Here is a 27,550-nt window from a genome sequence, read left to right on the forward strand (position 1 = left end):
CTGCAGCATGAGAATAGAAGGACATAGAATACTTGTGTAAGAACTTACCATAACCGTAGATGTCCTTCTCTTCTGTGTTGCAGTATTCGATCCCACCCACCTGCCCCTCTTCTCTTTGACCGTATTATAAACTGGGTCCTTTCCCTGACTACTGATCTTGTGTCTGGGAGGGGTTTATACTACCTTTACTACTCCTACTCTTGGGGGCTCTCTTTATGTAGCAGCCAGTTCTGATTTGGGTAGATGCAGACGTCACAGATATAGCCAGAGTCAGTTTGTGGCCCTTACATGCAATGTTGCTTGTACCCTGCATTCAAGACTTTGGTATACTGGCTGGATGTCCGGTGCTGCAGGCAGCAACTCCTTAAGGTGAAGAATACTGCAACATGGAAGAAAAGGACATTTATGGTTATGGTAAGTTCTTACACAACTATTCTTTACATACTTGGGAGAACAAAGATGCTGTATAGACACTGCATCTGACTTTCATTGAACTTATTCAAAACTTGCCTGTGTCTAACAGAACGTTTCTAACTAGATTGCCATTTTAGACTTTCAAAACTTTGACGGGCACCATTAATTCATAAAATAAAGTGACTGTCATTTGTGCCATATGCTCCACCTAGAAGTCTTATCGACACATTCACTCAGCACTGCAGGGTAACTCTCTTTCTAGTTGCTGGGCAGACATTAGTAGTTCAGTGTTGCAGGGATTCTGTTTTGGTGATCTGTTACCTTGGATTAGTCAGACAGCACTGGTTTTGAATCTACTTATTTGTTGTACTGCTATAAGTGTATTGCAGAAAGAGCATGCAGTTTGATTTATTTTTGTTACCTTCATTAATTAATTAAATAATTCTGACCAATACCAACACAACAATGCCCCTTGGCCCTCCCTTGTGCAAAATATGCTTTAAACAAATGAATAATAAATATACTACATACATATTCAACAAGTGCTACAGTATTCTCCATTACATGTAAAAGGGCATATCTAGAACAACTTATAAAATAACTTAATCATAATAAAAAGATATTCTTTTTTATGTATGATTAAGTTATTTTTAGATATGCCCTTTTACATGTAATAGAGAATACTGTAGCACTTGTTGAATATGTATGTAGTATATTTATTATTCATTTGTTTAAAACATATTTTGCACAAAGGAGGGCCAAGGGGGATTGTTGGGTTGGTATTGGTCAGAATTATTTAATTAATTAATGAAGGAGTGTGTTCTACTATATAATTGTTTGTTTTAAAATGGGTATTTGTCTGATGAATTCTGGCTATTAATCTGGACGAAAAGCGCTTTACCTGTATTTTGCTTTTATTTTAATTAAATTTGTAATGTGCAGTTTACCGCTCCTTTGGCAGTTTTTTTTTTCAGCTTATCTGCTCCATGTACTACTAGTTACAGTAAAAAAAAAAAAAAAAGCGAAGTATTTTGGTGGCTTTCAAAGCTGTAAAACACTTAATAGTCGCTGTCAGAAAGGCAGTGTAATGCAGTTTTTACATGTAAACTTACCTTTCATGTGTCTCAAGTGACTGTAGATTTTTGCAGAATGTCCATATTATTATTTCATATTTTTGGTCTGCTCCTCATAAAATTTGTGTTTTTTGGACAAACCACCGAGGATTGAAGTTACTAAATAATGACATACATTTGAGTTTCACAGTTTGTATCCTTCAGAAAATGCATGCTAAAGCATCCTGTTATTCTAAAAACTGTCTAAGTTTTAGAGGAAGTTAGGGACACGTTACCAGTACAGACAGGCAGAAACAAATGTTTTTTTCTGCCGCTGTAATTTTTTGGTCAGTACAGGCAGATTTTAGTCAAACGCTAGACCTGACCTTAACAACTTAAGCAGGGGGTGCTGTACTTTTGTTAAGGATGGGTCTCTTTCTACTCTGACACTCACCTAGTTTCCCTTTTTCCGAATATTGGAGCATAATCACTGCACTCCATGCACTACAAAAAAATGCAGGCAAGCTACAGTTACAAAATATATCAGGCTGCATTCTTTTTTTTTTTTTTTTTTGCAGCTAGTTGACAACTGAACCAGTCACTGCATATGTTAAAGTAATGCATAATTTTCAGATTATTGTGTTGCTGTATCATTTGACCAGGTACAAAGAAACATTAAAAAACTCCAGTGTTCTTCATTACCATTGAAAAGTCTAAACACACTGATAAAAAGGAAGAATTGGATCATGGCATGTATTTGATAAATATTTAATACTAGTTAAGTGTACAGCTTCGGAGGCTTAGCCCTTTGTGTCAGGGAATTTTCTTCACCCCCCTTACAGTGTATTGTTACTGTATTGGATGGCATTATATATTGCTTGTTGCATAACCGTTCCAAAAGTCTAGAATAAACCCTTAATGTTAAGTTGTCAATCTCGCCTTCATTCTTGCTGGATGGGTTCGGAGCCGATCCTCGGCTCTGACTCGGCCAATACTAAAGCTCGAGAGCTAATTCGACCGGCTCAAGGCTCCCCTATATCCCACAATGCTAGGCGGTAACTACTCAGATCTCGTTTGCCGCTTAGCTGCGAGGTGCTTTCTTCTACCGGCTCTGGCAGGTTAGTGAGTTTTTTCTAGTTAACTTCAAATATCTACCCCTATCCTTTTATTTAGTTAAGTTTATAGTACAGGGTATCCTTTTAGTTTAAATCGGGTCTCCCTCGTTTTTATTCCTTTTTTATTCCTTTTTAAGTTGTAGGCCTTTGGCCCACTCCCCTTTTTCCCTTTGTCATTCAGTGTGATTGGGTTTTTCTTTTTGGTTAAAGGGTGTGTCTGTGTGTTGTGTCTGTGTTTATTGGTATACAGTCTCCTTTTCTGGGATGTCTAAAGACTCCAAGGTCTCAGGCTTCAAGAAGTGTGACTCGTGCTGTCAGAAAATGTCTCTGATAGACGGTCACACTTCTTGTTGTCTATTGCCTGGGACCTTTGCACCTGCAGGACTCCTGTGCTGTTTGCCATGCATTCAGCCCGAGAGTCCTGCAGAAACGCAAAAATAAACTTATTCTTCGAGGCTTATTAAAGCCTGAAGGCCCCTCGACCCAGTCTGCATCGGGGAAGCCTTCAAACACTTTCAGGCCGTCGGCTCCAGGTTCAGAGTCGTCCGCTGGGAGCATTAAGGCTGCTTCGACATCGGCTCTGGCTGGAGTCGATGTTTCGAAGACTCAAACCATTACCTCTGCTCCGGCCGGAGCCGAGGTTGCTAAGACTCAGTCAGCTCCGATAGTTTTATCAGTGCCACCTTCTAAGAAGAGTTCGAGGTCCCCTTCCATTGGCTCCATCCACTCGGCCCCGGGATCCCCTCTTCTGTCGGAGCGGAGCCATAGGTACCATTCCTCTCGGTCCTCCAGGCTGTCCGACCATGACTTACAAAGGGTGATGAGTAGACTTCTCAACTCTGAGGCACTGGCCCAAATGCTGCATAGCCCTACTCAACAGTCAGCAGCTATTCCCATCCCTGCTTCTGTTCCTCCTCCAACTCCTTTGAGTTTGGAGCCGGGACTCGTCAGAGCCATGGCTGTTGATGCGTCGGAGCCGATACCCTCCCTTTCGGCTCCGTCATCTGCTCCGATTTCCTCTTTGGAGGGATCTCGGCGCCGGGCTTCCCTCGTCGGCTCTGAGGGGGCGAGTGGCATCGAACCCTTGTCCGACCCCATTCTCCCTCTCGGAGCGTCGGCGCTGGTGAGTTCGGCTCCGGCATCGGCCTCGGAGCCGTCCCGGTCGGTGCCGGGGGGGTCCTTGTCTCCTCGGAGCGGAGACCTTCAGCCTTGGCTGATCGGGGTGCCTTCGAGGTCATGCGGAGCGTGCTAGACCCCATGTCTACCCCACGGTCTGCTCCGTCAGCTCCTCCCTCTTCAGTGCCTGCGGTGGTTTCTACCCACCCCCTCGTACCAGACCGTAGAGAGCCAGCCCCTCAGGTTTCCCCATTGGGAATATCCTCTTCTTCTGAGGCTTCTCCTGATCCGGCAGGGGAACCCCCTCAGAAGAGACAGTGCAAGAGGAAGCACATTGACTCCCCTGAGTCTGTCACCTCGGACACCGACTTGGAGGAATCTGAAGGTTCCCCTCGGTCCCCCTCTGAGGATGTCTCTCTTGCTGACATCCTTGAAATCCTTAAACAGAGGGGGAACTGGCCCGCCCTTAACCCTTGGAGGAATCTGAAGGTTCCCCTCGGTCCCCCTCTGAGGATGTCTCTTTTGCTGACATCCTTGAAATCTTTTAACAGAGGGGGAACTGGCCCACCCTTAACCCTTCAGAGGACGTGTCAGTCTACCTTGAGGCGTTTGGCTTTCGCCCTTCCACCTCCTGGGTGTCTCCTCCCTTTGACCCCCTCATGGAAGTGGTGACCAGGAAGGCTTGGACGGCCCCTGATTCGGTGGAACCTACCCCAAGGAGGCCATCAAAATTTATTACTGCCCCGAAAGATAAACAGTTCTTATCTAAAGGTGACTCTGTTGATGCCATGGTGGTGGCCGCAGCCACTAAGAAGGAATTAGCAGATCCTTCGGTACCTGTCCATCCTCCTAATAAGGAGTCTAGGACCATGAACAGGTACGGTAAGTGGATGTTTTCCTCAGCGACCTTTGCCATGCGGTCGCTGAACTACTTGTGTCACTTCACCCGTCTCCAGAGGGATTTACTCAAGGATATGGGTGATGCTATGCAGGATCCAACAGCTGAGGGTTTCCAAGACAAAATGAACTCCCAGTTGGCAACCCTGAATTCGATTGTCAACTCCTCCATGCGGCTTATCTCATATGTGGCTGATGGGGCGAGTAGGGCCGCAGGCACAGGTGTAGCTTTACGATGCCACGCCTGGATGCGGCTTTGCAATTTTGCGGACCCTTTCAAGGCGTCCTTCACCAATTCCCCCTTTGATGGCTCAATGTTGTTTGGACCTCAGGTGAAGGATACATTGACTAGGTGCGAGCAGGAAGGTAAGACTCTCTCTGCCATGGGAGTCCGTTTTTCTACCCCTTCCAGACCTTATCCCAAAGGTCAGGGGGGGGGGGGGATGTGGTTCCGCAAACCACAAGGAGTCTCATCTGATGCACAAAGTCGATTCCCCTCTAGAGGCAGAGGGGGAAACAACAATAGACGCCTCCCTAGGGGCAGAGGTGGTCCACAAAACCAGGGTAGCAGAGAGACTTTCTCTGATAAACCCTTTCAGCATCCCTGAAGAGCTGCCCGGCTGTCCACCTTCGGAGGCAGTCGGGGGAAGATTATCACTGTACCCAAAAGCCTGGCTTTCCCTCACTCAAGACAAATGGGTACAGTCGATCATATCCGAGGGTTACAAAATCTCCTTTATTCACATCCCATCCCAAAGGATCCCTTCCAGACGTTCCACCCAGTCTAAGGGAACAAGCAGCGTTAGAAATATCAAAGCTGCTGTCAAAAAGAGCTATCCAGCCAGTCCCAGCAGACCAGCAAGGATCCGTAATCTACTCCAAATTCTTTTTGGTACCAAAAAAAACAGGGGACTGGAGACCAATACTTGATCTCAGCAAGCTAAACAAGTATGTGAAGAAAACAAAATTCCGGATGGTCACGCTACAGTCTATTCTACCCTTCTTGGGTCAGGACAATTGGATGTGCTTGATAGACCTTCAGGATGCGTACTACCATATCAAAATGCACAGACGCTCCAGGAGGTTTCTCTGCTTCAGGCTGGGAGCCAGTCACTACCAGTTCAGAGCCCTGCCCTTTGGTCTCACTACAGCCCCCCGAGTGTTCACCAAATGTATGGCAGTGGTCGCGGCTCACTTGAGACGTCAAGGATTCCAGGTGTTTCCATATTTGGATGACTGGCTCCTTACCGCCACCACCAGGCATCAACTTCTTCTATCCAGAGACTTCACCATTCAAACTTGCCAAGCTCTAGGCATTACAGTAAATTTCGAAAAATCTGCCTTGTCAATCTATTACCTTTATAGGCGCCACCTTAGACACAGTTCATCTTTCTGCCAGACTGACAGAGCAAAGAGTATCAGATATCCGCAAAGAAGTTTACCTTCTGCTTCAGTGCAACAAGATCAAAGCCAGGGTAGTCTTGAAGGTATTAGGACTCATGGCGGCTACCATTACACTCCTCCCCTTAGCTTGTTTTCACATGCGGATCCTCCAGTGGATGCTGTTTTCTCAATGGTCCTTCCAACAGCTCCCGATGTCTCACATCATCCTGCTTAACCCAATCATGCAAGAATCACCTGTCTTGGTGGATGACATCACCTCAAGTTCTACAGGGCAGACCCTTCATCCCCCCCCCCAATCGCCACAGTGACAACGGACGCCTCCCTGATCAGGTGGGGGGGGCATTATCAGGGCAGGACAGTCCAGGGCACGTGGCAATCTTTCGAGTGCCACTTGCACATAAATGTCTTAGAGATGAGAGCAGTGCTTTTAGCGTTGCAAGCCCTTCAGGACTCTCTTCCCACAGGGACTATTGCAATTCAGACGGACAACATGTCCGTAGTGTGGTACATCAACAAACAGGGCGGAACCAAGTCCTATCCCTTATGTCGAGAGGCACTCAGACTTTGGCAGTGGGTGATTTCTTCTCAGCGGTTTCTGATAGCAACGCACATTCCCGGGAAGTCCAACGTGATTGCGGACAAGTTGAGCAGGGCTATTCTCATGCCTCACGAGTGGTGTCTCAAAAAATCAGTGCTGGAAGAAATCTTTTGAAGATGGGGCCGGCCTTGCTGCGATCTTTTTGCTACTCCCCAAAACAGCAAGTGTCACGATTTCTTCACCCTCTTCCCTCTACCAGGCCAACCCACCAGAGATGCTCTAGTCCACGATTGGCCCCGGGGACTTTTGTATGCTTTCCCCCCTTTTCCACTGATCTCTCAATTAATTCAGAAAGCTATCGCCTCGAGAGTCACTATGATCCTCATTGCCCCTTACTGGCCTCGACAGATATGGTTTCCGTTCCTGCATCATTACCTCTTGGAGCAGCCTTGGCATCTGGACCCAGTGCCAGATCTTTTGACCTACCAGTCGGGCCAGCTGCACCACTCCCTCCAATCTCTCAACCTCACAGCGTGGTTTCTCCGATTCCTACCCTAGCCAGGCTTCCCTTAATTTCTCATTCGGTCCGTAACATCCTGATAGCCTCTCACAAGTCTTTTACCAGAAGGATTTACAATAGTAAGTGGAAACGTTTTTCCTTCTGGGCAGCATCAAAAAATATAGACCCCTTCACTGCACCTATCCAGTCTAGCCTAGACTTCCTGGCAGAGCTCTTTCATTTAGGCTCCTCCTCATCTACCATTAGAGTACAACTAGCTGCTATATCTAACTTTCATGTAGGTGTCTCGAACTCCAGTATCATGTCCCATAAACTCTGCAAAGCCTTTCTAAGAGGTGTCTTTTTGCTCAAGCCCCCAGTCAAAGATCCCCCACCTCAGTGAGACTTGAATTTGGTCCTAGCGTCCTTGATCCCCCCCCCCCTTTGAACCTGCGGCTTCATGCCCTCTTAAGTTGCTCTCATGGAAAACACTTTTTCTAGTAGCCATAACATCAGCTAGAAGGGTATCTGAACTTCATGCTCTTTGCAGTCGTCCTTATTTAGTTTTCCATAAAGACAGGGTGTCCCTCCAGACTAATCCGTCCTTCTTGCCTATGGTTTCCTCTGAGGCAAATCTAAACCAAACTATCGATCTCCCTGTCTTCTTCCCTGATTATTCCAACAGGTCGGAACAAAAGTTACATTTTCTAGATGTTCATTGCCAACTTCGATATTATTTAGACAGGACTAAACAGTTCAGGAAATCTGACCAGCTCTTCCTGTCTTATGCGGAAGGGAAATTGGGCCTTCCAGTTTCTAAAGTGTCCCTGTTAAGATGGCTTACCTCTATAATTACCTTCATCTATGAAATCAAGACATCAAAAACTGCCTTCAAGACCTAGAGCTCATTCAACCAGGGCATTAGCTACATCTGTAGCTTTTCAGGACAGGCTACCAATAGATTCCATTTGTGCAGCAGCCACATGGGCTTCTCCTCATACCTTTATCTCGCATTACAAATTGGATATGGCCTCCAGAAACCGTGCCAACTTTGGTTCCACTGTTCTCAAGAGTCTGTTCCGATAAGCCACCCGGGGTAAGGTGCTAGGGACGCGGTCCCATCCAGCAAGAATGAAGGCGAGATTGACAACTTAACATTGAGAAGTTATGTACCTACCATAACGTTCCATGTTAGTTGTCTTCTTCTCGCCGCCTTTCTTGCATCCCACCCTCCTTCCCCCCAGCCTGGACAGACCGATAGGAATTTTTGGGATCTTCCATTGGGGCTTCCTTCTCACATGTTCTACCACCTCTATTCTCCCTTTTATGTTTGTGGTAGCTTACATATAGGTTTATATAGAGGTGGGTTCCTTTTCTCTCTTCTCCATACTATGGAGACTAGAACTGCTTGGTTTTAGCTATCAAACGAGATCTGAGTAGTTACCGCCTAGCATTGTGGGATATAGGGGAGCCTCGAGCTGGTGGAATTAGCTCTCGAGCTTTAGTATTGGCCGAGTCGGAGCCGAGGATCGGCTCCGAACCTATCCAGCAAGAAAGAAGGCGAGAAGACAACTAACATGGAACGTTATGGTAGGTACATAACTTCTCATTTTATTTCATTTTATCCAAACCCTGGAAATTACTTTTCTACAGTGTTTACAAGGAGTATTTATTGCAAAATAAATTCCTTCATTTAAGCTGTAATGTTAAACATTCATGTATATTAGATGTGCCCTCAAAATAGGTAATAAATAACTTTTGCTTCCTTTTTATACATAGGCTCAAGAAGTGATGATTTTTCTGAAGAGGATCCCCCGATAGACATTGCTACAGTGCAAGACATGCTAAGCAGTCATCAGTATAAATCATTCAAGGTCAGCATGATCCACAGACTACGCTTTACCACAGATGTTCAGTTAGGTAAGTGCATCACTCTGTTGTAAAAAATAAACACTCTGCCTTGCTGTTCAGTGTTTCAGAATGAAAACAGCCACAGCCTGTTGGTTTTCATTTTTGCATAATTTAACTGTACACCTGCAGCAAAAGATTCAGTGGAACCCTGAGCATGAAGCTCACTAAGAGAGGGGAGTGGCATGCTTGTTTTTGTTCTTAAATTGCAAATAAACACAAGTACAACATATGTAACTGTATGCATCCCAGGTTTTTATCTGTTTAGGCCAAATATTAGAACACTATTCTTGTCATGTTCAAATTTAACTTGTGATAGAATGACATGAATGTCTTAGGTGGTAGTGGTACGTGCCTGTTTGGATTTGTATCTAACTGAAACATATAGTAAACTAAATTATATAGTGCATTACTTCATTTCATTATTTTCATATTTAGGTCAACTAAAGTTTAAATTACATTTTTAATTGAATTTCATTCAACCCACAGTCTTTCACTGTAAAATAACAGAAGCTCTGAGATGGAGTCCATAAATGAAACATTTTTATAGTTGAATAGCTCCCAGTGGCATTGACCTTTCAAGACACCTTTCCCCACATTTATTTGCAGAACTTGTAGTAACGTATTTGTAATCTTTGGTGCAGACTGAGTTTCATGTTATTTGAACAAAGTTTTTGAGGAAGCACTTTTACATATGTCTGTTTTGGGTCATTGTGGGTGCTTGTGATGTTTAATCAAATGCTTTGTAGGGAAGGCTATTGTCTCATTGAGCTACAACTCATTACTGCTGCAACTTATCAAAATGATCATTTTATAAAAGTAAGTTTTCTCCACTCACCCCACTGTCTTGTGACTTGGAATTTGTAGTATATGCAGATTAATGGGGGAGGGGGCTTACCCCTTACAGGACCATGATAGAGGGGAAGAAAATGGGGAGAAGGTGGAGGAAAAGAGGATGCATATAAGGAATAGGGGAAACTGAGATGTGATAATGTTTAGTTATCATAGTTATGAGTTTGTTGCCAGTGACTTCTGGGGTGAATTTTCAAGATCCTATCCATTCATCTAATTGAAGTATGAATGTTCAGGGTTTTACACTGTGTAATATGTAGGGGAAGCTTGCTCCATAGGCAAAATGAGGCACTGTGTGATACATTTATCTCTGAACTAGGATTTTCTAGTAATGTGTTGTAGAACTACGTCTTTGGATTGATGAGTTTCTTTTTTTGAGGAAAAGAGGTTTTCAGATAGCAGGATTTTATATAGTTTGGAAGACAAGCCAGAAATCACCTTGCATGTATCTGTAGACTATAGAAAATAAGGACAGGGATTTTATTTTACCTGAGTATGAGTGGTTCTTTAAACCTTGGAATCTTTTGGATATAAAATGCTGTGGTCTCTCTAGTTGGTTGAATTTTTTGGAGCTTTGCATGCAACATAGGGCGTAGCATTTTATGATGGGTGAATGATGGAAGTGTAAAGCGGAATTAGGATGGGCTGGGATTATGGCAAGAAACCATGACAGATCTGAATTTGCCTATATATATAGTAATGCCTTACTAAGTTTAATGATTTTGGATGCCCAAAAAGCAATTACTGGAAAATGGAAATCAAATCTAAACCAACTGTAGTTTAAGTACTGAATATTGTAAAGGAGATAAAAGAATCAGAGGTGAGATCTTTAGAAAAGGGAAGGAGCAAGTTACATAGGAATAAATGGAATTTGCAGGAGTAATACTTGCAGAATAATGTTCAGGGGATGAGTAAGGTTTAAGGGAAGGTAGGAATTGACTATTTGGAATCTGTTCAAGAGAAGGTAGGAAATGGCAGTTTGGAATCTATTCAGGGAATCTGTTCACAACTGTGCTGTTTGATAGCCAGTCATCAATTCAGTAAACCACAAATGGATTGATGCTTTGTTGCGTTAGCTTATTTATGATGTCAGACTTAGGAATAGAATCATATGCTGTGGCTAAGTCCAGATAAGCAGTTTGAAGGGGAAGTCCTTCATTTAGTGCTTTGGTGATTTTTTTTCATAGGCTAATGAAGTTAGATAGGCACAAGCTACTCTTGATAAAGCCTGAACTGCAAAGGGTCACTCTGGAGTCTACAGATCTTGTATGTCCATGTTGATTACTTCTACAGTAGTACATTCATTCCTTTACAGGTAATGCTAGTAAAACTGATTACTCTGTAGATACATTGCTCAGTGGAAGGGCCACCCTTGTGGAGGGGGTTGACTGTTGTGTTTCTCCATTCTCTAGATGTGTATATTGTGGAAAGGCTTAGATTGAAAATGTTTAAGAGGGGTTTTGCTAGGTGATGCTTTAAGCTGACCAGTAAGCATCCATATTATTCGGACATCTGTAGTGTTTTTTTTTCTTTTGGCTTTAGCTGATATGGACCGAGGTTATAGTAGCTGGGATGAAACTAGAGCTGAATTTATAAGCCAAGATGTTAGTTATGGAGTTTTGGTCAGTGTGGATACCCTTTACAGTACCATTCAGAGCATAGCAAGGTATTATTCCAGATTTTATATACATATCTAAAAAGCTTTAAGGTTGTCTGTAGTGTTGGTGCTTCTCAAAGTATTCTCGTGACCCTAATTTAGTTGAGTTTTATTGTTTATGATGGAAGGGCAAGAGTTTTATAAGATCAGGAGTTTGCTTCTCGTGATCTAATTTGTTGATTTTGTTATCCCGTCAGATTTGATGTATTTATTATTTTACTTAGAATAAAACAGAGAGTAAAAAGGTCACGCAGATAACCAACTAGTTAAAAGACACAAAAAGATAAATCTAGCAAAGCTAGACTTCTAACTGTGATACCTTAAAAAACAGCTAGTTAAAAAACACAAAAAGATAAATCTAGCAAAGCTAGACTTCTAACCATGTGTTTACAAAGGTCAAACATTCCTCTTATGCTGTGCTGATGCATGTTTCTGCCTTCATATGGCATCATGTCCACAGTTAGAGGGGGTTGGCTTTAATGGCCTGAAGTTGTCCATAAAGAGACTTAAAAATGAAAGTAAAAGAAAAAGTCATGGACATTCAGGATTGCCATTTAGCTGAACACTTGATGTCCTTAAAGGGTGATTTGCATATATCCCATGAGGCGTCTGATACAAGAGGTTTAAGGTATCACAAATAAGTCTAGCTTTGCTAGATTTATCTTTTTGTGTCTTATAACAGAATAGGATATTTTTATACATTGATTTATCTGGCCGTAAAATTCCTTGGTTAGGGATGGGTTGTAAATGTTTAGGGATTCAAGGTTGGGGTACTAGTGTTCCACACACCAAGTGGTGGTACAGTAACAAAACCTCTAAAACAGCTTGACCAAATGGTAAGTTTTTCTTTTATGCACTTTTAATTTTCTTTTTTTTTCATTTTTAAATAAGTATGTCCTCTACAGGCATGCAGTGACATTGATTAGTATCACATGTTTAGATAAGAGCTTTCCTTAGTTTTATAATCTAAAATGAGTGGTTGTTTTAAATTGCAAAAGCTATTATATTATTGTTACCTGTTATTATTTATTTAACATTTGATTACCGAGAAAGTCCGACTTGGAACAAAGCCAATTTTCAGTGGAGGCCCGGGGAGAAATGCTCCAGACACTTGTCTCTGTAACGTGGGAGGAAACCAGAGCACCCGGAGGAAACTCACATGAATGCAGGGAGGACATGCAGACTCCTCACAGAAGGCACTAAAGCAGAGAACTGAAGCGGAGAACCTCCTGCTGTGAGGCGGCAATGCTACCGCTGCACTACATCACCGTCCATTTAACTTGTTAGTATACATTCTGCCATGTCCTGCAGATGTCAATAGATTTTATGGTTCAGTATACTAGTATCCAAAGTTCTCTTTCCTGAATGTCAATTTTTTTTTTTTTTTTTTTTGCTAGATGTCACAGACAAGTAGTGGTGTTACTTAAGCTGTTTACTGATTGACTTTTTTTCAGATGACTGTAAATGTTATAGAATTTGTTAGCTTGATGAATGTGATGCATGTGTTTTCTGTTCATTGTGGGAGTTAATTTATTAAAATCTAGTAATGCTTTATCACGTGTTTGATGTTAGTTCCTCAGCTTGATCATTCCATTCATTGGATATCCATAATGGTAAATGAAAAATCTTGAAACCTGCCCATAAAAGAGAATGTCCTCTGCCTTCTCAATTTTTCTTTTTCTGGCCACCTAATGCGGACAGTCAGTGCTTTGCTAGGTCATCAGTCACTCCATGGTCTGTTTCATAGACATGCAAACAAACTTTCCTTTATTTCTGCAGTATGATCTGGTATTTTAAGTAACTAAATCCCAGGAAAGTAAATGATCAACGAATATTCTTGTAGGTACCAAATTCCTCCATATTACTTACATTTGCAGTGTAGTTTTATTTGAGAGACTTTAAAACTGTAAACTTTCTAAGTTATTTAAGAAAACTTTAGCTAGAAGGCAAGAGGTTTACTTGCCTTTTTAAGAGTAATAGGTTATTTTTCTTTATCACCTACTTTTTTCTGTGGTACTTCTTCCTTCGGTAAGTCATAAGTCTTCTACAAAAAAACTATGCATTTGGTGAAGGAAAATCATTGTAAAAAAAAAAAAAAAAAGAACTATAGGGTTCTTTCAACTCATAAAAAAAAAAAAACGTAATGGACCAAGTGTTGCTTACCAAGCAGTCCAAGTCTGTTCTGTGTGATATCTGTTATGCTGTGGCTTCTGGTGAATTTATTCCTTCATTTCCTTCAGTATTCAGGCTGACATTGATTGTGGTTCCTCTCTTCTCCTAGGCACCTCACTTGCCTCAGCAGGGGAGTTATGATGGAGGTAGCAGCACAGGGTTTTGCAAATTGTAGTTAAAATGGTGTCTGATGCTGGTGTTTTTCAAAATGAAGACATCCAATGGGAGATCTGTTGAATTTCTTTTTCTGTGCTGACTCTGAATACTCCATGGTCTCTGTTACTACTTGAATGAGTGATCTCCTGGGTATTGTGGTTGGAGTGCATGCCTGTTTCTCTAGCTACTGTGCATATAAAACAGATGCCCATTATCTAGATACACCCCACCTTTTGGTGCCTGGAGAACTGGCATTGGTTCCTTAAGATGTTTATGAATGCATCTAAAGTTTTTTAATACCTTTATTGAAGTATTACTTAAGACATAAGGGAACATATTAAAGAAAACAATCAAGATTATGTCCTAGTTACAAACATCATACATCATTTTTTTGTTTGTTTAAAAATCATCAGTCCAGTGTTGCATAAATTGCTCATTTCCTGCCTTCCATTAAATCTCACTTCTTCAAAACATTATTCTGCATGCATTGTTCCCACAATTTAATTTTTTCAATGTAATTTGCTCCCACCCTCTTGTGAAGATCTCATTTCCAGATGTTCTTCGTGTTTCTCTGTTGCAGTCATTATACTTGGGTTATCTGCCTGCAGGTAGCCCTCAGTTGGCCCGAATACCAGAGACTTAGTATTTCTGCTTCGGATGCTGTCACTCCAGGACTGACGTTAGGTCATCAGGTCATCAGGGGTATAAAAACAGGCAGCTGACGCCATTACATCAGTATTTCCTGCCGAGGAGCCCGAAGCAGAAACAGTTTGAAGTGCCGGTCGGCCACTACTTGAATTTTCGTTTATGAATTGAATAATCCTAAAGTCTTCTAAAGCTAAGTACCCCATTGGGGATCCTTTTTTCTTGCTCTAACCGATGTCAGAAAAAGTTAACAATTGTCTTGCTTGTGGAAAGCAAATACCTCATAGAGTTTTTCATTCTTACTGCGTTGCCTGTTTAGGCCCAGACCACAACGTACCTCGCTGTCGGTTTTGTGCTTTATTTAACGCCAGAACCATTCATCGTCAGGCTCTCTTTGTCACTAAATTCTTTCACTCTCGATCTCCGTATTCTGAAATGGCTTCGATAAGCCATCCGACTACCGATATTCCGAAAAAACGTAAGGATAAAGACAGAGACAGGACCGCATAGGTCCAAAGCTGCCGACGATGCTTCTGTTAAGCTAGTCGTCAGTACGCCCAGTACTCAGGGAGGCTCTTTTGCAGCCCTTGATGCCCACTTCAGTGGATTCGCAGGCCTCTACCGAGACCCATTCGGAGTTCGGTATGCCGCGAGACTGTTCCTCGACTATGGAACCTGCAGATGTCTCTACCTTGGATGGGTCCGGAGCCACTGTACAGGCACTGGCTTCTGAGGCAGTTCTTCGCTCAACCGATGTTCGACTCATACCGATGACTTCTATTATAACCAAAACTACCGAGTTTCTTTGGCCCAGAGTAAGCACTACGCCTAGAAAACCGATGACCAAAGCGCATGCACCTGCTCCCATGCCACAAAGACAAATGCTTGGAATGGCAGAAGACCTTATTACGCTGATTAGGGGAAGTCAGCCTTCTCCTGCTAAGAGAAAAAGAGACCAGTCCCCTACAGCTTCCACAGCCCAGGAGTCCGATGACTCTGAGATTTCTGATTATGAAGACATGCCCTTATCTGCTTATGAGGATTCAGATGCAGAGGAATCCATTCCCTCTGCCTCCCCTCCAGAGGATTTTTCTTTTGGTGAAACCTTGCATACCTTAAGAGAGCATTTCCACTGGGAATGCCAAGACTATCCTCAGTCCAAAAAGAGACTCCGAGAATTCCTAGAGTTGCCTCAGCACAGGCCTTTAGCAATACCCCCTGTCCTGGATGATGTTGATGTTTTTATGGAATCCAGTCTTACTCCTGACACTTTACCTCCTGCCCCTAGGAAACCAGACAGGTACCACAGAGTACCTGACACTGACAAATTTCTTTTCAAGAATCCTACTGCTGACCCAGAGATCATTTCCCAGGGGCCTAAAGGTATCAAGGTTACTACAGCCAAGAATCCCACCCCTTTGGACAGGGATTCCAGAGCTTTGGACAAATGGGGTAAGAAGGTATATACCTCTGCAATTCTTGCTATTAGAGCATTGAATTGTCATTTTCACATGCTGAAGTACCAGCAGCATATTATGGAACTTATTAAACAAAAAGTGGCAACCTTTACAGACTTTGCAGAAAATAAAGAATTGCAGGAGCTTATGCACTCTGCAAGCCAAATCAGTAAGCATACTTTGCAGTGTGGCTTTGATGCCCTAGAAGCATCGTGCCGGGCAGCAGTCACTGGATCTGTACTGAGAACACATGCTTGGCTCAAGGTGCAGACCTTGACAAACCATGTCAAATCAAATTACTAGACGCTCCTTTGAACAGCTTTCAGATCTCTACTCTTTCCAGGACAACTGCTAATAAAAACAGACAACACCACAGTTATGTGGTACATCAACAAGCGGGGGGAACCCCCTCCTACCCACTCTGCAGGTTAGCCATGGCCCTGTGGCACATGGCCTTGGAGATGCAAGTCCATCTGCAAGCTCAGTTCTTGCCAGGCAAACAAAACTCACTGGCAGACGACTTGAGCAGAAATTTCCTAGACCCCCACAAGTGGCAGTTGGAGCCCAGCACCTTCAACCTTCTGATTCAGAAATGGGGGACCCCAGAGGTGGATCTCTGCCTCCCCCTACAACCACCAGCTTAGCAAATACTGCACCAGGAATCCTCACAGCAGGGCCTGGAAAGTGGATGCCCTATCTTTTCAGTGGGTAAATCTCTCATTCTATGCCTTTTCCCCCTCTGCCCCTTCTTTCAAGAGTATTACTCAAAATAAGACAGGACAGACCAAGGACAATTCTGATTACCCCGGACTGGCCACACCAGCATTGGTACCCACTCTTACACAGCCTGTCACCTGTGCCACCCTGGCACCTACACCAGAGCCCAACCCTGCTCTCTCAGCAGGAAGGACAGATTTTGCATCCACAACTGCAAACCCTAAATCTTGCAGCCTGGTTTATTCCTTGAATTCTCCTCAAGCAACCCTAAGCAAGCAGGTGCTGGACGTCATTCTTGAAGCCAGAAGACCCAGTGCAAGAAAATCTTATGCTGATAAGTAAAAAAGGTCCTGCTCCTGGATTCTATCTAAAGGAGAGGACACAACTCTGCACTCCCTGCCTCTAATCCTGGATTACGTAACAGATCTACTCCACAAAGGCCTGTCCTCCTCCTCCGTTAAGATACATGCCTCAGCCATTTTGGCTCATTACAACACTGAGCCACCTCTCTTCTCACACCGTCTTATCAAACAGTTCTTGAGAGGGGCAAACAACTTAAGGCCACCAAGGAGAGCACCCACCCCTGCTTGGGACCTTAAGTTTGTACTGGAAAAGCTCACTCTTTCCCCCCTTTGAACCTGCTGTGTCAGCAGACTTAAAATTCCTCTCTTGGAAAACCTTGCTTCTGGCCATCACTTCAGCTGGAAGAGTGTCTAAGCTACAAGCACTTATGGCTGTGGAACCCTTCATTATTTTCCATGCTGACAGGGTTTCCTCGGGACTAACCCTTCCCTCATGCCTAAAGTGGTGTCTGGTGTGGCTCTCAACCAATCTGTCCATTTTCCAACTTTCTTCCCTAATCCTCAAAATAAAGGGGAAAGGATCCTGCACTCCTTGGATGTGCACAGACAACTCAGATTCTACCTTGATAGGACTAAGTACTTCAGAAAATCTGACCAGTTACTAGTCAGCTTTGCAACAGGGGCAGAGGGCAAGGCCATTTCAAAACAAACAATTTCCAAATTGATAGCACACTGCATCCATTTCTGCTACAAGCACCATGGGAAGCCTACCCCTCAGAGGGTCAGAACACATTCCACTAGGGCAACATCTACCTCGCAGTTTCTCAGAGGAGTCCCTACCAGGGACATCCTGGAAGCTGCTACCTGGAGTTCAGTACACACCTTCACCAAGCATTACCACCTGCCTATCTTTTCCAGTTCCAGGGCAGGTTTTGCAACAGCAGTCCTGTAAGGCATACTAGCCAGCCGTAACTCTTCTTGACTGCCTCCACCCTTCTTCAGCTTTGGGAATCCACCCAAGTGTGATGACTGCAACAGTGAAACACAAAGAACATAGTACAGTTGTGTACACTTACCATAAATGTAGATGTTCGAGTGTATTCACTATTGCAGTCCTGGTTTCCCTCCCTTCAGCCCCCTGGTTTTTCTCTCTCCTCTCTATGGCTATTACTCACCCCTTCAGGGGTATTGGTATTGGTATTTACTTTTTACTGGTGGTGTTTTCCTCACCATAACTTAGCTGCCTATTTGGGTGCCTCCTGACATTTGGGGCAAGAAAAACTGATGTAATGGCATCGGCTGCCTGTTTTTATACCCCTGATGACCTGATGTCAGTCCTGGAGCGACAGCATCTGACGTAGAAATACTAAGTCTCTGGTATTCGGGCCGACTGAGGGCTACCTGTAGGCAGATAACCAAAGTGCAATGACTGCAACAGTGAATACACTCGAACATCTACATTTATGGTAAGTGTACACAATGGTACTTTATTTTATCTCTGTTACAATATTCAGTACTTCAAATACAGTTAGTTTAGATTTCAGTTTCCATTTTCTAGTAATTGTTTTTTGGCAGCCACCAGAATTAAACTTAGCAAGGCCATACTTATGTGTAGGCAATTCAGATCTTATTTCCCAGCTCAAAAAATAAAACCAATAATAATAATTTCCTTAGTTATACTCCTTTACTCATCCAGTATATTTCTGACAGAGTACTCTGTAGGGAATGTTTGAAGTCTGCCAACTAAATACACTTCCAAAACATATGTTCCCAGTTATCTCTTTCTTCTCCATCACACCTCCAACATTTGCTATAGAACCTGAGGAAAAATTACCTGTGTAAAAACATCCAAGCAAAAATCCTAAATCTTCTAGACGTTTTTACATAATTGGGAGCCATACGCAAGTCCACCTTTTTTTTTTCTTGTGAATTGCTTGACCAGTGTCTTTTCCCGATCTTTTCTAACCTTCTCTGGTTCTTACAGTTATCATGCAGTATATTTAACTTCAGCCTCTGTTTTAGATTCAACTAAAAACTCTACTGGAGCAGGTCTTTCACTTAGGATTGCCCTCTTCCTTTCTCTTTGCCTGTAGTCTGATAGCAATTTATGATAGGCAAGCTAGCATGCAGTCCAAATGTCTTTTCGACCTCTTCACATTCTGTTACCTCTCTCTCTCTCTCTGTCTCTAGTTGTTTGTACCCAATGCCTTGGTTCCTTTGCCAGTTTTTAATACACCTGTTATTGAGTTACGTGTAGGCTTTGTTTAAACATACATTTGCTGTCTTATAGGTTCATAGGTTCGTACTAGGCTATCTGCCCTAGGGCATTTATAAGCCTAGCCAGAGTGTATGTGGCTTACACCACCCCTTAGGATGAGAATACTACGCCCTTTTAGGGTTTAGTTTACTATGCCTCTGTCTAGTAGTGACACAGAGATGACCCCCGGGGTAAACCTACGATCTCCCATCCACTCGTCGAGATTTCTCTTGAATAGAGTCAGTGAGGGGCTCTGCCTAACATGGACTGGGATTCTGTTCCAGAGTGTAGGGAGCCTCTGGGTTATGAATCTGTCCCTCCAGCATGTTCTATTTATTTCTGTGTTGAGGTTTAAGTCACTTGTTCTCGTGGCTCTGATGGATATGGATTTTCTAAGGTGGAGCATGTCCATTAATTCAGGATTGGACATGGCCTTGTACGTCAGGCACAGATCACCTCTGAGTAGGCGGTATGCGACTGAATAGAGCTGGAGTTTTTTCAGTCGGGCAGCATATGACATATGTTTAAGACCCTTTATCCTCTTGGTGAGGAACTTTTGGGGTCTTTCCAACTGCTGCAGGTGTCGGGTGAGATACATCCCAAATGGGGCATTGTACTCAATCATTGGCCTGATAAGAGAAGAGTACAGGGGCACAATGACCTCTCTTGATCTAGATGTGAAACCCTTCATGATAAGGTGGGCAATATAGAAGGTCTTCCTAACCACTTTGGCAATGTGAGTGTCAAATGAGAGGTTACTGTCAACCTGGGTCCCTAGGTCCCTGATTACCTCTTCCGTACTTGATGGATTACCGCCTATGTGGTAATTTGTCGGTACCTTGTTTTTCCCAAAGGGTATGACTATACATTTTTTGGCGTTCAGCTTAAGGCCATGGCTCTGGCACCAATTATCCATTTCTATGAGGCCTCTCTGAAGGATGTTTGTGTCCGCTGGTGTATCAATTATGGCGCCCAGTTTGCAGTCATCTGCGAACTTTGTCAGCCACAATCCTCCTATGTTTGCCTGTACCTCGGAAAAATAAATGCCGAACAAGAGGGGTCCCAGGACTGAGCCCTGTGGGACACCGCTTGTGACTGGCTTAGAGTCTGACATAGCTCCAGCAACTCTGACCCTGTGGGTTCTGTCCTTGAGCCAGTTTGCAACCCATCTTGTGACATATGAGTTTATATTTAAGCTGGTGAGTTTGTCTATGATGCCCGAGTGGGGTATTGTGTCAAAGGCTTTTGCAAGGTCAATGTAGGCTGTGTGAACTGCCTTGCCCTCATCAATGGCCTTAGTGACTGTTTCAAAAAAGTCGACCAAGTTCAAAAGGCAGGATCTGCCCTTGACAAAGCCAAATTGGGTAGGATCCAATGTCTGTAGGTCCCCAATGTCTTTGTTTATGAGTTCCATAATGATCCTCTCCATAGCTTTGCAGACCAGGCTCGTCAAGCTTATGGGGCGGTAATTTCCAGGGTCCGTAGAAGCACCGCCTTTGTGAAGTGGGACCACTGTTGCCGTCGCCACTCTTTGGGTACGTATCCTGTAGTAAGGCTAAGATTAAACAGCAGCCTTATGTGTGGGTTTAGTTCCTCTTGGAGTTCATGTAGCACACAGCCCGGGACACCATCCGGTCCCATTGATGCTGTGTTTTTAGCTTTAGAGAGGGCGGCTCTCACCTGGGCATCTGAGATGTTAGGGAGGCTACACTCTGCTGGGATGGTTATTTCTCCTTTTGGGGGGGAGGGGGAGGAGAAATTTGCACTGAACCTGTCTGCCAGAATGTTGGCAATGTCAGTGGGTTCAGTGTATTTTGTGTCATTTTGTAAAAGGCAGCTCATGTTCTGCCTATACCTTCTAAGCCTTCTACAGCATAGACTCCTCTATTTAAAAAGCAGAAAGGCAAGCTCCAAGTCCTCCATGACTTTCACCTTGTTCAAAGGAAGGGTCACTGGCTTATTCAGACCAAATGTATCATTGCCTTGGGTAGTTATTTTTGGGGTGGATGTTCTGCTTAAGGCTTCTTTTCCTTTCAGGGATGTGTCATTGCTAACTTTAAATTTGATGAAGCAACATTTTAGGTGGGGGTTTAGGAGCAGTGCCCAAAAAAGAGATAATGCTCTTGTTTAAAAATATGAGGCGCCTAAAACTTTTGCAGTTCCCTAGTACTCCTTCCTTGAGGTCCTACATGTTTTTCTGCTCCAAGAACCCATGTCAGACACCTACTCTCAAGAAACAAGATATTTTGTACAGGTTATAGGTTTGGTATAAGTAGTTGTATAAAACCCTGTGTCTGGTCCTGTTTTGTTAGTTCGGTTGCCCCTAAAGGTGTAAAAAAAACAGCTACTTTCGGTATTCTTCCAAATGACAGAGTATAAAATCCTTGATAGATTTTGTTAAAAACATTATACCGGACTTTAGGGCTGTAGAATACATGACCTACATGCTGCACTACAAGGAAGACATCATGAAACAGATTAGTAACATTACTTAAGGCATTTCTTAGGAAAGAAGATTTCCAAGTTGGTGTAACAACCAATAAAGATTGCACACACATCACTAAGTATGACTTTTCACACTGGAGGTGAACTTCACGGCTGCAGTGTCTCTTATTGTCTTGAAATGACATGATTTGCTGTGAATACGACCTTTCCCTGATGATGGCAAAGATCAACGTTTGGATATACCTCTAGATCAAAGCCTGTTACTCTGTGCACATTCTCAAACACTTTTAAAAGACTTGGAATGGTAAAATAATGGGAAGAAAAAAATATTTATTTACTTATTGGTATTTCTTTACTGGGATGGTCTACTGGGCCAGTGAGAGCCCAGTTTCAATGGAAACCTGGGGAGAAAAGCTTCATAAGACATGGAACAAATAACACTTTTAACAATGTATAAAATGTACAAGAAAAATAAATGCAAAGGCACACTTTAGCAATGCATTCTTAGGATTACAAAAATTTAAAATGAGCGTAAACGGTATAATATGTAAGAATATACATTAAGTTATCTAAATAGGGTTGATTGATAGAGGAATTTGAGATGTGAGTATACACAAGAGGAATATGTCAGGGTGGGGAGGTTTAGTACAGGTACAGCTCCAATTAGTAGAGAGGTGTTCACGCAAAGAAGTTTTGAAAGAAGATTGACTCTGAGTGGTATAAATTACTAATGGAAGGGCATTCCAAACTCTGTCTTCCACACATGAGTAAAGTAGCTGGCCTGCAGGTAAGTTGGGCTTGTGGAAGTGCTGTTTTTCAGATCCAAGGGACCTGTTGGCAAGATAGTGGGCAAGTACAAAGTTTAGAGGAGGACAGTCTGAAGGTTTGAAAATTATTTTGTGCACTTTAGTTGATTGCAGATAAGTGAGACAGTGTGGGATTTCAAGCCAGTTCAGAACTTCTAGGGATGTGCAGTGGTGGGTAGAATGCCTAGCCTGGTTCATCTTCTCTGAAATGTTCCCACTACGTGTTGATCCTCCTCCTAAAAACAGGCAATATAACAGCAGTGCTACAAAAGAAACAGCACTGGGAAAAAAAAAAAAACAGGAAAAATTCAAATTACTGTACTGAACCTACAAGACGGATGTCTTGGAAGCAACTAGTGAAGAGTCTTCCTGCCATTTTTTCCAGCCGGTCTCCATCCCATACTGCAGGAGGAAGATTTCCCAGTTTTAACTCTGATTTTTCAAAGAACAATCAGGAGATGAGTTTGAGTAGTTTCAGCAAGGTACATAATTAGAATTCTGTGCAAATCCAACTCCATGACACATCCCCTCTACTCCAGAAGTTCATATTCACCAGGATTTATGTTTGCCTTAAATAAAATAGCTGCTAACATTCAAGCAGTACGGTCAGTAACTGGCAGAAGAGGAAGGAGTTTTACCCAAGATTTTACTTAATGCAAAAAAGATGGTCATTTGGAGACCTGTTCAAGATGATGCGAGTTTAAATCAGTTCATCAGGCCAAAAAATTTAGGATATTGACAATGCAAGCGCTATTTACTTAGCTGCTGCAGGACACATTTGACAATCATCCCCATGCTGTATAACTACTTGCATTTCTCCAATCTATATTAGTTTGCTGAAATGTTATTCTGGTGAACACCTATTCATTGACCCCTAATCGGCGAAAATCACATCAGTAATTTGCTGAATTTTCTAAGGGCAGCAAAGTAGTTGCCCGAAGCACAATGGACTAACTTGTAGTTGACTTGAACCCACCCAAGTGGGGGGGCTTCATCCCCCCAACTGTATATACCAACTCTGAGATCGCACTACAGTGGAGAAAAGGGCAAAGTTCTGTAGTTGTCCGTTGTGCTTCAGGCAACTATTTCATTGCCCTTAGTAAATTCAGCGAGTTGTTGAAGTGATTTTTACTGATTTAGGGGTCAATGAATAGGTGTTTGCTGGAATAACACTTCGACGACCTAATATAGATCTGCATTTCTCCATACAAAAAGCTTGGAGAGATTTTGTGTGGGGACTTATATTTCCATTTCATTTCCTTGCTATTTGAACTTATTGCTTTTTCCAGTGGCACCAAATACCTAGTGTCAGTATTTGGCCTGTATCCAGGTGTATGAAATACCTAGCTCAAATGCTTGTTCACCTCAAATAGAGTTCCCATCCATTGTTGTTGTTTGAGCAACTGAATGATTTAAAACCAGTTTCCTTCAGGTCCTGCACCTTGAAGTCCAATAGGCTCCTCATTGTTTCCTTACTGTATTTCCCACTTCTAAGAAAATCCCATTTATCTTCATCCGAGCGAGAGAACCATTATGGTCATGATAGCCCTACAACTTTTGTTCATTTTTCCAGACAGAAAACATCAATAGCAAAGACGTTCTTTTGATCTGTGTGCTGTTTTACTTCTGTTCTAATGAATCCCAAATGCTATGCTAGGCTTTACATAAATAAATGTTCACTGGTACATACAAAACCTTTATGAAGTCAGAGTTCTCAGTATGTGGAACATTTTTCCATTAATGCCCGTCCTTGAGAAGGAGTTTTAGTGGTGTCAGTCAGATTGCACTCTGCAGTCTCAAATAGAAATTGGATTACAGGCGCATTGGTCATTGTGTGATGAGCACATCCTCAGGACTGAGTAGCATATAATTTACAAAGTTGTGAGGCTATCCACATGGCATTTACAGCACTCAAATTAGCCCAATGACCAGCACAGTTCACCCTGTAGTGGACAGCACAACAGTGATGTGGTATATCAGAAAAAAAGAGAGGCACTCGTTCTTGTCTTTTATACAGATGCAGACTGGCTGGGGTAATATGGGAACAAGTAATTCAGGTAGACATGTATTTTCAAGTCATTATGTATCCTAGTCAATAAAACAGCCTGGCATACACACTGCTGAGAAAGGCGCCACTCAATGAATAGAAGTTGGATAGACCAACATTTCTTATGATAACAGAAAAGTGGGGTCATCCAAGAGCAGAACTAGTTGCTTTCCATTTGAGCCATGATCTTTCATTGGGTGACAGATGCCTTCTCAGTCAGATGGAGTCAGAACCTGCTATATGCATTAATTGTATTACTTTTGTATTCAGAGGTATTACTACAAGTAAAAGTGAAAAAAGAAAGCAGCAGTCTTATTGTGGCTCATTTTTGAGCAAGACAACAGTGTTTTTCTTTTTTGACATTTTCAAATGCAAATATCAGTTTCTTTACATTTTTTTTAGGCCAGAAGGGAAGTCATTGTGTCTCGTTTGCCTTTGAAATGCATTCTTCCTCACTTCGTCTTAATCTTTCCTTTAACTTTTTTATTTTATTTATTTATTGTCATTTGACCCCTATGTCAATGTATCAAGCCTGGCTAACTCTCTCTAGAATGTGTAAAAATCTGTTAACCAGTTTACTGTGTTTGTTTGTGTCTTTCGGCTTTTCCCGGTTAGGGGTCGCCACAGCGGAACTCCGGTCCGCTAATGATTGGTAGTGGATTTTTATGTACCGGGTTTCCAGCCCTAACGCACAACTTTCAACGAAGGCACACCCCATTCACGTATGCCTCCACACAGAAGACACTCTAGCTGAGAATCGAACAGGACAACGTCTTGTTATGAGGCAACAATGCTACCGCAACACCACCACCACAGTAACCAGTTTACTGTGTAATTTAATTTAATCCTGACTTGCGCTCAGGATTAACTTTAACCTGTGGAACTTGTTTAACTTGCTTACTTATGTAATCTCTGTAAATAGTCTGTTTGTAATATGTAATGCTGGTATTATGTAATGCTGTATCTGCTTACCCTTGGAGCTTTTCTCCCCGGGCCTCCGCTGAAAATGGACATGCATCCAATCAGACTATCCCGGTCAACAAATGTAAAATAAAAATAATAAATAAAATTTGTTAACCGGGTTGGTCCAACTGAGCCAAAGGCCCATTTTCAGTGAAGATCGAAAGAGAAAAGCTCCAAATGCATATACAAGACAATCCAAAAAGAAAAAACTATAACTAATACAAAGATTAAAAAGAGAAGTCATGGCGGTACAGCAGTAGCTTTGTTACCTCACAGCAAGAGGTTCTCCTGTTTGATTCACGGCTGGAGTGCCTTCTGTGTGAAGTCTGCATGTCCTCCCCGCGGTCGAGTGGCCTCCGAAAGACATGCGTGAATGGGCGTGCCTTTGCTGAAGGTTGGACGTCGGGCTGGCAACTCGGCACCATAAAAAAATCTACTGCCAATCATTAGCGGACCGGAGTTCCCCTGTGGCGACCCCTAACTGGGAAAAGCCGAAAAGACAAACAACAACAACATAAAATGAGATGAACAGTGTCAAAATATTAAAGTATAAATTTCAAAAATTCCAAATAGAATAGCAGCAGAAACTTCTTGAATGCCTTAGTGGATTCTTTCCCCATTCCTTATTAGAGTACATCATTTTATGGATTTACAACTTTCACTTGGAGGAAATATATTTACAGATCCAGGGTACTCAGAACAATAGACACGTTGTTTAAGAATAGGCAGAAAGTTAAGAAGTCTGTTGTAGCTGCATAAGTATGTGTGAGGCCAGGAATTAGGGTAGGAATCAGAGTGTAGAAGAAATGGAAAGGAGGTAGTAAGGTAGTGAAACAAGCGCAGTGTAAAGACAATTAAAGGGAGCTAGCTGAAGGCGTCAGGAACAACAATTGAGAGATTACAAAGGTACAGAGAAGAAATGGATTTAAGATAATCTGTTTTATTACTGAGTTTGTGTTGTTTGCACAGATGGTTACATTGGGCATATATTATAACATCAAAGTGCCAAAACTTTGAATGTTCGAACCCAAAACCACGAAAGCTGAAAACCCCGAAGACTGAGAACAGCGATTTTTTTCCCTGGGAATAAAATTGCTGTTCCAGTACAAAACACGAAAGACACAAACATTACAAACTATTTCTAATGTGGGGGGCTTCATCCCCCCCATACCCTCTACTTAAATATACCAACTCTGAGATTGCACCACAGTAAAGGAAATAGCGAAGTTGCGGAAACGGCACATCACATTCTTTCCCTGGGGAAGAATTCGATGTTCCGCGGCTTCAATATTGTAAGTCTTCGAGGTTTTGGGTTCGATGTTATAACATTCAAAGTTTTGACACTTCGATGTTATGACATAGACCCGGTTACACTGCCTAAAATGTTGAAAAATTTTACACAATGATGTATTTTTAGGAAAGTTATCCATGTTGATCTTTGTGTGGCATACAGTCAAGGTAAGAGTTTAAAAGATTTCTCGGTACATAGTCACATTTCTTGACCAACTGTTATCTCTCTTCCTTTTTCCTCACACAAAGGTATATTCTTTGGGAATCTTGTCCTCTTTGTACACAAGTTGTGAGAAAGTTTGAAAAACATTAGTGGCTTAAGTTTCACTGTTAATGAATGTTTTTCATGTGGGGTAGCGTATACCATGACATAGTCCTGTGGTCTCTTCTACATAGGAGAAACTAAAAGGAAGTTTGCGATAATGCTGTAGCAAGGACATTGGAGAAAATGATGCATGCCTGCAACTGTGAGGTAGAGGACTGAAACCCTGACAGCAACCCAGTCATACCCAGTTTGGCTTGTTGCCCATCATTTGATAATGCTGACAGGGGAGGATGCTCTTGCCTATTCCTGGGGAGGGGGGTATGCTTCTGGATCCTTCAATAAGTTCTGGTGGAGCCCTCCCCAGTCTCATATCTGTGTATGTTATGTCAGCATGTTGGGGGTATCAGAACTTAGCATGGGAAAGCCTTGGCAAATATTACAGGATGACATTAAATGTGACTGGCCTCTCTCCACACCCTCCTATAGGGTTCCAATCCCCATCCTGATCTGCTGGTAGCCTCAACCCCCCCCCCCCCAAGTAGTACCAGGTGATGAGTTGTGCCCAGCCTCTTTCCC

At 42.7% G+C, this 27,550-nt stretch overlaps 1 protein-coding gene across 1 annotated transcript in view; it reads left to right on the forward strand.

Annotated features, from left to right (window-relative positions):
* Nucleotides 1-27,550, forward strand: part of MAPKAP1 (MAPK associated protein 1) — a gene marked incomplete in the record, with an annotated part of 2,444,893 nt that overhangs the window by 1,883,048 nt on the left and 534,295 nt on the right. Inside the window, 1 exon segment of the mRNA XM_044057947.1 lies at nt 8,815-8,955. Coding sequence (XP_043913882.1) covers nt 8,815-8,955 — 141 coding nt within the window.

Source organism: Protopterus annectens, chromosome 16.part0 (assembly GCF_019279795.1).
Source record: "Protopterus annectens isolate FY-2018-M chromosome 16.part0, PAN1.0, whole genome shotgun sequence".
Classification (NCBI taxonomy): Eukaryota; Metazoa; Chordata; order Ceratodontiformes; family Protopteridae; genus Protopterus; species Protopterus annectens.